Genomic DNA, 13,343 nt, shown 5'->3' on the forward strand with positions numbered 1-13,343 from the left:
TAATGTATGTTTGACCAAATGTACAGTTCAGATCACCAATGAAGTTCTCGTAACCCAAAGATCTCTGGAGCCCACTGTGATGTGGGTGGGAAATTTGTCTATCAGTTTTTCCCGCTCATGTTAGGACGATTCAAGATCCACGTGACCATATCACAAGAAACGGTGGGGATTGTACGCTAACCATGGAAACTTTCTCGTTGCTGTTGTTTCCGGTGGTGTGGCCCACTTTATTCTTCGATCTACCTCATTTTTAGGATCTCATGCAAAAAAGATATGACAAAACTGATTGACAGAGTGGATATAACATTGATATCACCACGGCCCCACAAAGCTTTTAAGTTACTGGAAGTGCTTGTAATAGGTGCTACTGGAGTAGAAACCGGTCCACAATATTATTATTAATTATCTGTTTGCATGGCTATTTTATCAGTTTGCGTGTCTCTGTAGCCATCCATCTTGGAAGCGGATTGGCTGGTGTACCACACACCACCGATATGGCTGGTGTGTTGACATCACCAAGTGGGTCCTATCATGAGCTATGAGTCATATCCAAACATGGTGAGCTAGTGGCAATGCTTAGCCGAAATTAAGATACATCCGAAAATGAAGTGGCCTACATTGTAAAAAGCTATGATTCTCGAGCAGCGTAATAGTCACTGCTTGGGGTTTGCCGACCAGCGCGTGGCTCGCTAACTGGACGGTGCTCCATGAGCCCTGCCATGTTGTATGTGTTTTATCCATGATGTCCATCCATTTTTCCAAATCATTTTTGTGTGTGAGCCCAAAAATCATGCCCTAAAATGTGGAATATCAAAAGATTATGTACCACACCACAGAAAGTTAGAAACAATGGTGATTGAAGGCCCACCATTCAAAACTTCTTAGAGGCCACAAGTTTTGGATCCAGCAGAAATTTGTGTTTTACCTTCATCCAGGTCTTCATGAACTATTTATCATGTTGAACGAAAAATAAACATTCCACTAAGCCTTAGGAAGTTTTCAAATGTGAGCATTCAATCCCCAATGTTTTCATGTGGTGCGCTCCACTTGTGCCTCTATTTTGGACTTATGTCTTAAAATGATAATAATACAAAATGAATGGGTTGCATGAATAAAATATGTACATCAATGTGGGGCCCACAAAGTACTGTCCAATTGCAACATTACTATTGACGATGTCAGTATGCAATCCGCGTCCATGTTAAGTGTACACGTGGCATACAAATTAAACCATCCAAAATTCGACAGGCATGCAATTTATATGGACCAAAAGACCAACAACTTCACACTTACTAAATTAGCTAACCAGCCTATTCATGTGCATTAGTTGACGGTTAAATGAAAAATCCAATGGTCCAGTTTCAGCAAAAAGATTCAATGCGCCCATAGTTCATCCCACATGACTTGTATTTCAGGCATTTTAGTCGATGTCTTTTTTAGATGAATTCTTTAATTGAAAAAAGTATCCACAAAAATAATACAAGAAAACTTGGATACATGAATTAAAAATCTTAATAATATTAAAACATAACTTGTTTCCTCGTACCTTTGGAGAGGCTGTGTAATTTATAAGAGAAGAAAAACTATGATTCTCGTGTAGAGTGTGATAGTCATTGATCAGGCACCGATAAGTTGTAGTACACGTGGAATATGACTAAAATTAAATTAAACATTCCAAAATTTGACCCCCAATTAATGGGAGTGGATTAGGTTTTAACCTGGTAACATATTAGTGGGTGTTATTTAGACCGTATGCGGCCCACCTTGATGAATGTGGTATATATCCATGCTGTCCATCCATTTTCTGATCTTATTTTACAGCTTGATCCAAAAAATTAAGCAGATCCAAATCCCAGGTGGACCGCACCAATGGAAACTGTGGTCATTGACCAGTAAAAACTTATTGTGGGCCACAAAAGTTTTGGATCAATCTGTTCTTCGTATTTTCATTTCATCTAGGTTTTTATAACCTTATCAACAGGTTGGATGGAAAAATAAACACTACAGTGGACCCTGGGTAGTTTTTAGTGGTGGGAATCAATCACCACTGTTTCTGGTGGTGGGGTCCACTTGAGATTTGGATCTGCTTAATTTTTGGGATCACATCCTAAAATGATATGGAAAAACGGGTGGACGTGTGGATATATAAGACACTCATCAAGGTGTGGCCCACGGTCAGGGTAACACCAACTAAATTGTTACAAAGGGATAATCCACTCCCCCCATTTATATCGTTAAAAAGACTAACAACTCCAGACTTAACTAAATTAGCCAACCAGCCTATTCATGAGATGGTTATATGAAAAACATGTAACAGTGAGGATTAAAACCTAACAACGGTGGCTCATGTAATTTACAAGGAGATAATGCCACCTGTATCTAGCTACTTTGTGCATGTGTATTAACCATCACACTCTGCCATAGTATCAAATAAGTACTCTTTAAAATGGTACAACTTGTGGTGTGCGACTTAACATTAGGCAATATTCAATTAAGAAAATAATGAAAGACAATTAATGAAAACCAGATACCGTGTTCAGTGGGCAACTTAATACTTTGTAATATTGAGGCCGAGTTCCTTGCTTGTTCCTAGCCTTTAAAAAAAAAAAAAAAACAACAACAACTGAAGAATATATTCATATGGAGAACGATACGAGTTTTTCAGGTGGGCATTACCAAAAAGGGCAATGACCTCACTTATCATGTAGCTCTAACATTAAATCCTCATAAATATAGACTAACCTATCTTCTGCCTCCATCCTCAGCCCAACCAGACAGCTTAGTTTTTAGCCCTGGGGTCATGGTAGTTGTTCTATCCTGGGTATTAATCTGATGGCCCATCATGGATGGAACATTCCTAGAATATACTTTCAACCGGTCAATTCTAACTTGCCGTTATTCACACGAAAATACATCTAGCAGTTTGCTGGAATGCACCCAGAAGGTATTGCTACAAGATACGTGGGTACTTTGTCCTTTGGATCTAGGATTATCTTTCAATGATGCGGACCATTTATGTGATGGGCTTCACAGAGATGGAGTAAAGAAAGAAATACAAAAGTTCTTGATGTGGAGTATCTTAACCTTGTTCTTTGGTGCCTTCAATCTGGGCAAAAAACAAGGGCATGGATCTGCCTCATTTTTGGCTCATTTATTAAAATGTACTGAGAAAATGGATGGATGGATGGCTTGGATAAACAGATATATTACGGTGGGCCCACAGGAGCCCCTGGTCGGACATGGATTATTGTCCGAGTGGGGTCGGATGCAATCGGCTTCCACTTGCAGACGGGTTAGATGCAAAACTTGCGTTGCGTGACATTTACCCGCAAGGCCCCAGTCGCATTCACGATGTATCACGCAATTCTCGTGCACAAAGTTTGTACTGGTACAACTTCACTTTGTACAACCGGGACAGCTATTTCATTTATCTAAGCCGTTGATATTGCATGCATCATCGTAGAGTTAGCATGCACGAAATATCTCAAAGATTGTAATATCCTAACCATTCGATAGGTGCCCAAAAATAGATGACTAAGAAATATTCACATTCAACCAATATTTTATAGCTAGGATCTTCAAATCATAGGCAGATGCTATCCATGGGGAATTCCATCGGTTTGGATTGCTGAATCACTGGCCTTGCTTGTGCTAGCTGAAAGCCAAAGCATGCTGTATATGTTAGATACGGGGAGATTTGCAAATCCAAAAACCGTGTGCAGCAAGCTGTTAGCTTAGATTTTTTCTTCTTCTAAGATTAGATTGCTAGCTATGAAGATTTCTTTCTAGATTTCTCTGAATTATTTTTTCTTTATTTAGCTACCCCTAGGATGAATCTAGACAGGGATAGTTTAGTAATTTCACACAATAAGAAAGCCTATAAATAGGCAGCAGTGTAATACGATTTTCTTATTCCAAAAGGCAGTTGCTGTTCTCTCTTCTTCTTCTTCCAAAAGTTGCTGTTTTTTGTTTCATGGTGGCTGCAGCCACACGTCAGCAGGAAGCTGGGTTTTAGACCCAACAAAGTGGTATCAGAGCCGACGATCCTTGGGCCTCATCAGCAAGAGGCAGATCCTGCACTCCCGGTTTTCAAAAAAAATCAGTTTTTTTTTCAAAAGAAATCAGATTCCAGCCGCAGGTCTTCAAAAAAAACTGTATTGAAAAAAATTAGATTGCAGCAAAAAAAATCTGTTTTTCAGAAAAATCAGATTGAAAAAAAATCTGTTTTAAAAAAAATCAGATTGAAAAAAAATCTGTTTTTTTTTAAAAAATCAGATTGTAGCAAAAATCTGTTTTCAAACAATCAGATTGAAAAAAATCTGCTTTTTCAAAAAAAATCAGATTGCAACAAAAAAAAAAAAAAAAAAAAAAAAAAAATAAAAAAAAAAAAAAAAAAAAGTTTTTTATAAAAAAAAAAAAAATCTGTTTTTCTAGTCTATCCTTTTTTTAAAAAAAAAATAGAAAAAGATGGCTAGCACAATCCAGCCGCAGGTTCCTAAGTTGTCAAAGGACAACTATGAAAAATGGTGCATCCAAATGAAGGCATTGTTCGGGTCGCAAGAATTATGGGAAATCATCACGGATGGGTATGAAGAACCCACTATGGAAGAAGAAGCCGTCTTCACCAATGAAGAAAAGATCACTCTAAAAAATCAGAGGAAGAGAGACAATAAAGCTTTGTTTCTCCTCTATCAAGGGTTGGATGAATCCACCTTCGAAAAGATTGCCGAAGCAATATCAAGCAAGCAAGCATGGGATACCCTTGGCACCATCTTCAAGGGTGTAGATCGAGTGAAGCGGGTTCGCCTTCAAACATTGAGAGCCGAGTTCGAAGCAACTCACATGAAGGAAGGTGAGAATGTTACTGATTATTTTTCGCGTTTGCTCGTAACTGTCAATAATTTGAAAAGAAATGGTGAAAAGATTGAAGATGTCCGAGTTATTGAAAAGATACTTCGATCCCTCACAACCAAGTTTGAGCATGTCGTTGTGGCGATCGAAGAATCAAAAGATATTGAGAAACTCTCCATTGAGGAGTTGATGGGATCGTTGCAAGTTCATGAGCAACGAATGCAGAAGAATGTTAGTTCCATGCCGATGGAACAAGCTTTGGAGTCAAGATTGACTCTTAATGATAGCAATGGTGGACGTGGAAGTTCACAACGTGGTGGACGGTTTGCTAACAATCGCGCAAGAGGCAGAGGGCGCGGATACCAACAAAGTCATGCCCAAAACCAACAGAAAAATACCAATTTCCATGGAAGAGGAAATGGTAGAGGTAGATCTATGCGTGGACGGGGAAGTACAAAGAACATCCAATGCTATAATTGCAACAAGCTTGGCCACTATGCATCTAATTGTTGGAGCAAGCCGATGAATCAAGACGAGCGATCCAACTATGCCGAAGCATCAGGACATGAACAAGAAAGCTCCACACTTCTCCTTGCACAAGAGAAAGGTAGTGATCAGCAGGACGTATGGTATCTCGACACGGGTGCAAGTAATCACATGTGCGGCGACAAGAAACTCTTTGTGGAACTCACAGAAGGAGTTCATGGCGATGTAACGTTTGGAGACTCATCAAAAACACCTGTGAAAGGTAAAGGTAAAATCCAAATCTTTCAGAAGAATGGTGTTCCAAACTATATCTCCAATGTGTACTATGTGCCTAACATGAAGAGTAACATACTGAGTCTCGGACAACTCCTCGAAAAAGGGTATGTCATACACATGGAGAACTCTTCTCTTTCCATTAGAGATTTGCATGGACGTTTGATTGTAAAAGTCCAGATGGCAAAGAACCGTATGTTTCCTCTCCATATAAACACAATGCTTGAGAAGTGTTTTTATGGAAAAGCAAAGAATGATTCCTGGATGTGGCATCTTCGCTTTGGCCATCTAAATTTCAGTGGCCTAAAACTTCTGTCCTCATCAAGCATGGTGCATGGTTTGCCTACTATTGAAGCTTCAGAACATGTGTGTGAGGCGTGCACACTTGGGAAACAACAAAGAAACTCCTTTCCGAGTGGAGTATCCCGAAGAGCAAGAGAACCGTTGCTGTTGGTTCACACCGACATCTGTGGACCATTAGAGCCAATCTCTCTTGGAGGTAATAAATACTGTATTACCTTCATTGACGATTACCGTAGAAAATTGTGGGTGTATGTAATTAAAGAGAAGTCTGCTGCTTTTACTATTTTTAAAAATTTTAAGGCCCTTGTTGAAAAAGAAAGTGGTCTTAAAATCAAAACTCTCCGATCTGACAGAGGTGGGGAGTACACCTCAAATGTTTTTCGAGAATATTGCAGGGAACATGGCATTAAGCAACAACACACTGCAGCGTACACGCCACAACAAAATGGAATTGCGGAACGAAAAAACCGCACCATCCTCGATATGACGAGGACCATGCTGAAGGAGAAAAGTCTGCCAAAGACTTTCTGGGCAGAGGCAGTTGCATGTACTGCCTATCTGCTCAATAGGTGTCCAACCAAGAGTGTCAGATTCCGGACACCGCAAGAAGCATGGAGTGGATACAAGCCGAGCGTGGCGCACCTTAAGATCTTTGGGTGTGTCGCCTACGCTCAAGTTCCAGAAGCGAGAAGAAAAAAGCTTGATGATCGTGGCGAGAAGTGCATCTTCATCGACTGCGAAGAGTCAAAGGCATACAAGCTCTACAACCCACTAACCAATAAGCTGGTGGTGAGTAGAGATGTGGTATTTTGTGAGGAAGAAGCATGGAAATGGAACGAGGGAAACTCAGCCAAAGAAAAGCAAATCGAGGTTGAAGAATATGAAGAAGAGAGACATGAGAAGCAAGAGCAGACACCCACATCACCCCCTTCGGATCACAGAAGTCCAGGAGTACGCTCCATCTCTCCTGGAAGTACTTCATCAAATCAGAATTCATCCAACACATCTTCATCCGATTCTCCTTCACCCTTGGCTCCCATTAAAATGAAAAGCCTCAACGACATCTATGCAGAAACCGAGGAAGTGAATTTACTCTGTCTGTATGCGGACCACGAGCCTCTCACATTCGAGGAGGCTATGAATGAAGAATGTTGGAGAAAGGCGATGGAAGAAGAGATTCATGCCATCGAGAAGAATCGAACATGGGAGTTGACCTCACTCCCCAAAAGCCAGAAGACCATTGGTCTCAAATGGGTGTACAAAATCAAGCGGAACGCCGATGGTAAGATCGAACGATATAAGGCAAGGCTCGTAGCAAAAGGCTACAAACAGAAATATGGGGTAGACTATGAAGAAGTTTTCGCCCCAGTTGCTCGCCTTGACACTGTAAGAATGATTATCTCCCTTGCAGCTCATCACAGTTGGATGATCTACCAACTGGATGTGAAATCTGCATTCTTAAATGGGGTACTCGAAGAAGAAGTATACGTTGACCAGCCTGAAGGCTTTGTCATGCAAGGGGAGGAACACAAGGTGTATCGGCTAAAGAAAGCCCTATATGGGTTGAAGCAAGCTCCCCGTGCTTGGAATGCACGGATTGACAGTTATCTTCAAGAGAATGGCTTCGTCAAATGTCCGTATGAGCATGCAGTCTACACAAAGAAGAATGCCCGTGGTGATATCCTTATCGCTTGTTTATATGTTGATGATCTGTTGTTCACTGGGAACAGCCAGGCGATGTTTGAAGAATTCAAGCAGGCTATGTTCAAAGAGTTTGAGATGACTGATGGTGGATTGATGTCTTTCTTCTTGGGCATTGAAGTGAAGCAACAAGTCGACGGCATTTACATATCCCAGAAGAAGTACACAAAGGAACTTCTTGAGAAGTTTCAGATGGTCAATTGTAAAGCCGTAAATACACCTGTAACAACAGGCCTGAAGCTCACAAGAGATGGAGAAGGAAGAAACGTCGACTCAACCCTATTTAAGAGCCTAATCGGAAGCTTAAGGTACCTCACAATCACTAGGCCAGATATAGTCTACAGTGTTGGGATTCTAAGCCGGTATATGGAAGCCCCAAAAGAGTCACACTGGCTAGCTGCAAAACGAGTACTGAGGTATATCAAAGGGACTATTGAATTCGGTCTCTTTTATCCATACGATGATGAAGCGATGTTGTATGGATACTCTGATAGTGATTGGGGTGGTGACCAAGATGAAAGAAAAAGTACCACAGGCTATGCTTTCTATCTTGGGTCGACAACATTTACATGGAATTCAAAGAAGCAGAGTGTGGTCGCCCTGTCCACATGTGAAGCTGAGTACGTAGCAGCTTCATCCACTGTATGTGAGGCGATCTGGCTAAGGAATCTGCTAAAGGAGCTGAAGCATCTACAGGAGGAATCCACTGTTATATATGTGGACAACAAGTCGGCAATCGAACTTGCCAAAAATCCAGTTCAGCATGGAAGGAGCAAGCACATCGACACAAGATATCACTTTCTTAGAGATCAAGTAAAGCAGAAATTGGTAAAGCTGGAATACTGTCACACCACTGAGCAAGTGGCAGATATCTTCACCAAAGCATTGCCAACTGACACATTCAGGAGACTTAGATCAATGCTTGGAATGAAGCCGGTTTTGGCTTGAAGGGGAGTGTTAGATACGGGGAGATTTGCAAATCCAAAAACCGTGTGCAGCAAGCTGTTAGCTTAGATTTTTTCTTCTTCTAAGATTAGATTGCTAGCTATGAAGATTTCTTTCTAGATTTCTCTGAATTATTTTTTCTTTATTTAGCTACCCCTAGGATGAATCTAGACAGGGATAGTTTAGTAATTTCACACAATAAGAAAGCCTATAAATAGGCAGCAGTGTAATACGATTTTCTTATTCCAAAAGGCAGTTGCTGTTCTCTCTTCTTCTTCTTCCAAAAGTTGCTGTTTTTTGTTTCATGGTGGCTGCAGCCACACGTCAGCAGGAAGCTGGGTTTTAGACCCAACAGTATAAACTCTCTGCCCGAGCATTTTATGCTATCTTTATATATGGGTATGCGTGGGTGCGTTAACAGGCAGAACTTGAACGTGAGTTACGCTAAAAGGAAGAGGGAAGAACAAATCAGTAGTTTGAGACGTGTGTTAGCGATGGCGATGGCGATGGCGGTCATGCAAGGAGATGAGGCCAATGAGGAGTTGAAAGCCCAAGCCCATATATGGAACCATGTATTTAACTTCATTAATTCCATGTCCCTCAAGTGTGCCGTTCAACTAGGCATACCAGACATCGTTCACGGCCATGGCCATCCCATGACTCTCTCCCAGCTGGTGGCCGCACTTTCGATCGCTCCTGCTAGAGCGGCTCATGTGGGCCGTTTCATGCGTTTGTTGGTCCACTCGGGCTTCTTTGCCTTACAAAAAATCAACGGTGATCAAGGAGGAGATGAAGAAGGATATGTGCTGGCACCACCTTCTAGGCTCCTGTTGAAGGACACTGCGACATGCATGTCGCCGTTTTTGCTGGTGGTGCTAGATCCAGTTGTAGTAATGCCGTGGCATTTCTTGAGCACTTGGCTCGTAGGGGATGATCCAACAACAGCCTTCAAGACCGCACACGGTATAGACATGTGGGACCACATGGCGCAGAGCCCTAAGCTTCATAACTTATTTAATGAGGCCATGGCTAGCGATGCTCAGATAGCCATGAGCATAGTTGTTAAAGAGTGCGGTCTGGTCTTCCAAGGGTTGCGATCATTGGTCGATGTCGGAGGCTGCACAGGAACTGCCACCAGAGCTATCGCCAATGCGTTCCCACACGTGAAGTGCACCGTGTTTGATCTCCCACACGTGATTGCGAGCGTGCCAAAGAGTAAGAACGTAGATATGGTTGGAGGGGATATGTTTGAGTCCATTCCTTGTGCGGATGCAGTTTTCCTCAAGGTATACTTGTTTTACTTGCAGTTTACTATTCCAAAGTGGAATGTTCCACTACAGCAAGCAATCTGAATGAGCCTCTGATCTTTTTTAATTTTTTCCTTTTTCTTTTTATTTTTTATATTTTTGGGTTAGCTTGTTAATACACACCCCACTGTCAGTGTACACCCCATTGTCAGTACACAATCTGAATGAGCCTCTGATCTACTCACAACCGTCAGTAGTTGGGACCACTGCCTCATATGTTGGCGGGCCCTATCAGAATGAGATTCCTAGATTTTGAAACACTTCTCTTATTCGTCCAAGCAAATAGATGGTTTAAATTATAAAATTGGCCTGAGTAAATTTTATAAGTGATCCTGAGTGTCCAGTTCATAAGGCTTTTGATTGAATGCCTAGAATTGTCGGATTGGTGTGGTTTTTACATGGTAGCCCATAAAATGCATGTTTGACGAAATGTACAGTTCAGATCACCAATGAAGTTCTTGTAACCAAGTTCTTTGGAGCCCACTGTGATGTCAGTGTGAAATTTGCCTATCAGTTTTCCCGGCTCATGTTAGGACGGGAGCCGAAAAATGAGTCAGATCCAAGATCCACGTGACCGTATCACAAAAAACGGTGGGGATTGTATGCTAACCATGGAAACTTTCTTAGAGCTGTTGTTTCCTGTGGTGTGGCCCATTTTATTCTTCTATCTACCTCATTTTTGGAATCTTATGCAAAAATGATATTGAAAAACTGATTGACGGAGTGGATTTTACATTGATATCATGGTGGGTCCACAAAGCTTTTATGTTTACGGAAGTGCTTGTAAGAGGTGCTACTGGAGTAGAAACCGGTCCCCATTTATTAATTATCTGTTTGCGTGGCTTTTTTTTTCTTTTTTTTTTTTTCTTTTTTTTTTTTTTTTTTTAATCGGTTTGCGCCTCTATAATCATATTTTTTACATCTGAGAATGACTCGACATTCATCAATTTTACATTTGAGAAATGATAAGTGCTGCCTCTGGGATTATAGGGATACTGTACGTACGGTGCATGCTTTTCTGTCATTGGGTTATTTAAGGAAATCAAATTGAGAATGGCTCGACATTCATCAATTTTACATTTGAGAAATGATAAGTGCTGCCTCTGGGATCACAGGGATACTGTACGTACGGTGCATGCCTTTCTGTCATTGGGTTATTTAAGGAAATCAAATACGTTCAAAAGGTTGGCCACATCATTTAGAACGCCTAATGTCAAAATAGCAATGATCCAGAACCTTATATGATGGATCAGATATTGATCGAAATCACAATCAGATAATATTAGTCATCAATTGACGACTTTTGACTTATGAACGAAACAACTGGTCTATCAGTCCTCAATGCTCCTCCAATCAGAAACTATGATCGCCTAGCATCTTCTGATTTTGGATGAAGCCCACCAGATGAAAGGTCCAGATTTAAAAAACGCAAACCATGTTGAATGTCTAATGACGAAGATAACATTGGTAGAATTGGACCCTCTCTCTTCATATCATCCCATTCATCTAATTATTAAATCATGGCCAACAATGGGTGCTTAACAATCATGATAATGGATTACAGTGGATTCTACACGATTGGAGTGATGAAGAGTGCGTGAAGATTCTGAGACGGTGCAAGGAAGCGATCCCTTCAAAAGAAGAGGGTGGGAAGGTAATTATTCTGGACATGGTCGTGAACATGAAAAATGGAGATTACAAGTCAACTGAGACACAATTCTGCTTCGATCTATTGATTTTGGTTCTCTTTGGTGGTAAGGAGAGGGGTGAGCACGAATGGCGAAAAATCTTCATTGATGCCGGTTTCACTCAATACAAGATTTCACCTGTCCTTGGTATGCGGTCCATTATCGAGGTATATCCATAATTATTTGATGGTTTGCAGTGTTTAGTTTGTTGCTAGTTCAGTTAATTCTTGAATTAAGAACACCTTTGGATTTATTAAGTGGTGTTTATGTATTGGGCTTGTGGTTGATGATGGTCATCTATTTCTGTGTATGTGTTTAATGCTAGTGTTATTCAATGAAATGGAATTTGTAGTTAGGATTGTTGGGTGATTTTAGTTTCTCCCTTTTTGACATGACCAATGCATGGTGAGGCACACTCAATGAACAATTCGGATTATTGTGAAAGTGTTGGGGCATGATGATTCCAATCAAAGGTTACAAATGTGGCGCTTATGTTAGCACCATATTCAATTACAATGCAATAAAAGTATTTATAGTAAATCCTAACACCAATTAATCTAAATTCTTCCTTATCTTTTGTAATTTCTAATCTTAACCATCAATTTCAACAAATTATTGAAAATGATAAGATACCCCTTAATCTTATCAAAACCATATACATCATGAGGGATTGGGCATAACTTAATCATATGATGTTCCAATCGCATGCTCTTGAACTCGTTGGAAAGTTATAATAGGCTTTCAAATGGAACTAGTTTCATATCGTTTTGTACATCATAGGTATCCTGAAAGTGACTTATAAAGAAGTGATGAAAATAATAATTAAAACTTTAACTCAATTTAAATAATTAAAGTATGAGAATAAACCTAATTAAAAGAAACTAGCATGAGTTTATAATCACTCAACCATAAGCCTTGTCATGTGGGGTCTAGGATGGCGGCCTACTTTTCAAATGATCCCAATCATCGTCCTTTAAATTTTTATTTATTTATTTAAGAAAAAAAAATCATGGAATACATGATTCCTTGAAAATATGGAAAGTCGAATGATTTAATTGCGGGTAGTTTTACAATCAATAATTCGGATTGACTTGGCCAGATGCGGCCTACATCAATATCTTGTTGAAGCATTCAACAATAAATTTATTCCAATCACCATCATTGTTTAAGGTACCCTATTTTGCAAGGATATCATTGTTGCAAAAAAATGAATTTAAAAAAGGAAAAACTAAATATTTATGTTTTGTCCTATTTTTGTTTGTTGGGTAGTGTTGGTTTTTCGATTGTCATATAATGTTATTTTTAGTCACACCATCGAATATAAAGTAGGATGAGATAGTATTTATACTAGATCACTTTTCTTATATCTTGTATTGGAAAGCAAGGTTATGCCTCGTGGATAATTTCACTCGCGCGCTGGGCAGGGCTGCAGCATAGTCTCTTTGAATCGAAGAGCTTTTGTTTTTATGTTTTTTGTTTTCCTGTTTGAATGGCGTCCTGAAAGGGGCCATACATGCACAAGTTGTCGTACTTGCTACACATCCATGGATGTATCAATGCATGCACCATGTGTTTGATTTGAGTAACCTCTATGAAAGAATTTTGTTTTTTCATTTCAAAAGTACAGAAAAGCCGTCTCTCAATATTTCTCCTGTTCTTCTCTACTTCTTTCTCCATGGCCAAATCAAAGAGCAAACTTCATATTATAGTGTTTGTGATCATGCATGCACCTGATCTTAGCCATCCATCTACAAGGACAGCTATTGTTTTTTGGGGATAGAGTTGTTGA

At 40.1% G+C, this 13,343-nt stretch overlaps 1 protein-coding gene across 1 annotated transcript; it reads left to right on the top strand.

The window, feature by feature from the left end:
- The first annotated feature begins 8,988 nt into the window (after nt 1-8,988).
- Nucleotides 8,989-11,748, top strand: LOC131245280 (trans-resveratrol di-O-methyltransferase-like). The gene is made up of 2 exons (XM_058244620.1): nt 8,989-9,845; nt 11,431-11,748. Exons 1-2 carry the CDS (start codon nt 9,054-9,056, stop codon nt 11,731-11,733), a joined length of 1,095 nt encoding a protein of 364 aa, XP_058100603.1. The 5' UTR covers nt 8,989-9,053; the 3' UTR covers nt 11,734-11,748.
- Nucleotides 11,749-13,343: the final 1,595 nt, after the last annotated feature.

This window comes from Magnolia sinica, chromosome 5, assembly GCF_029962835.1.
Source record: "Magnolia sinica isolate HGM2019 chromosome 5, MsV1, whole genome shotgun sequence".
NCBI classification, from domain to species: domain Eukaryota; kingdom Viridiplantae; phylum Streptophyta; class Magnoliopsida; order Magnoliales; family Magnoliaceae; genus Magnolia; species Magnolia sinica.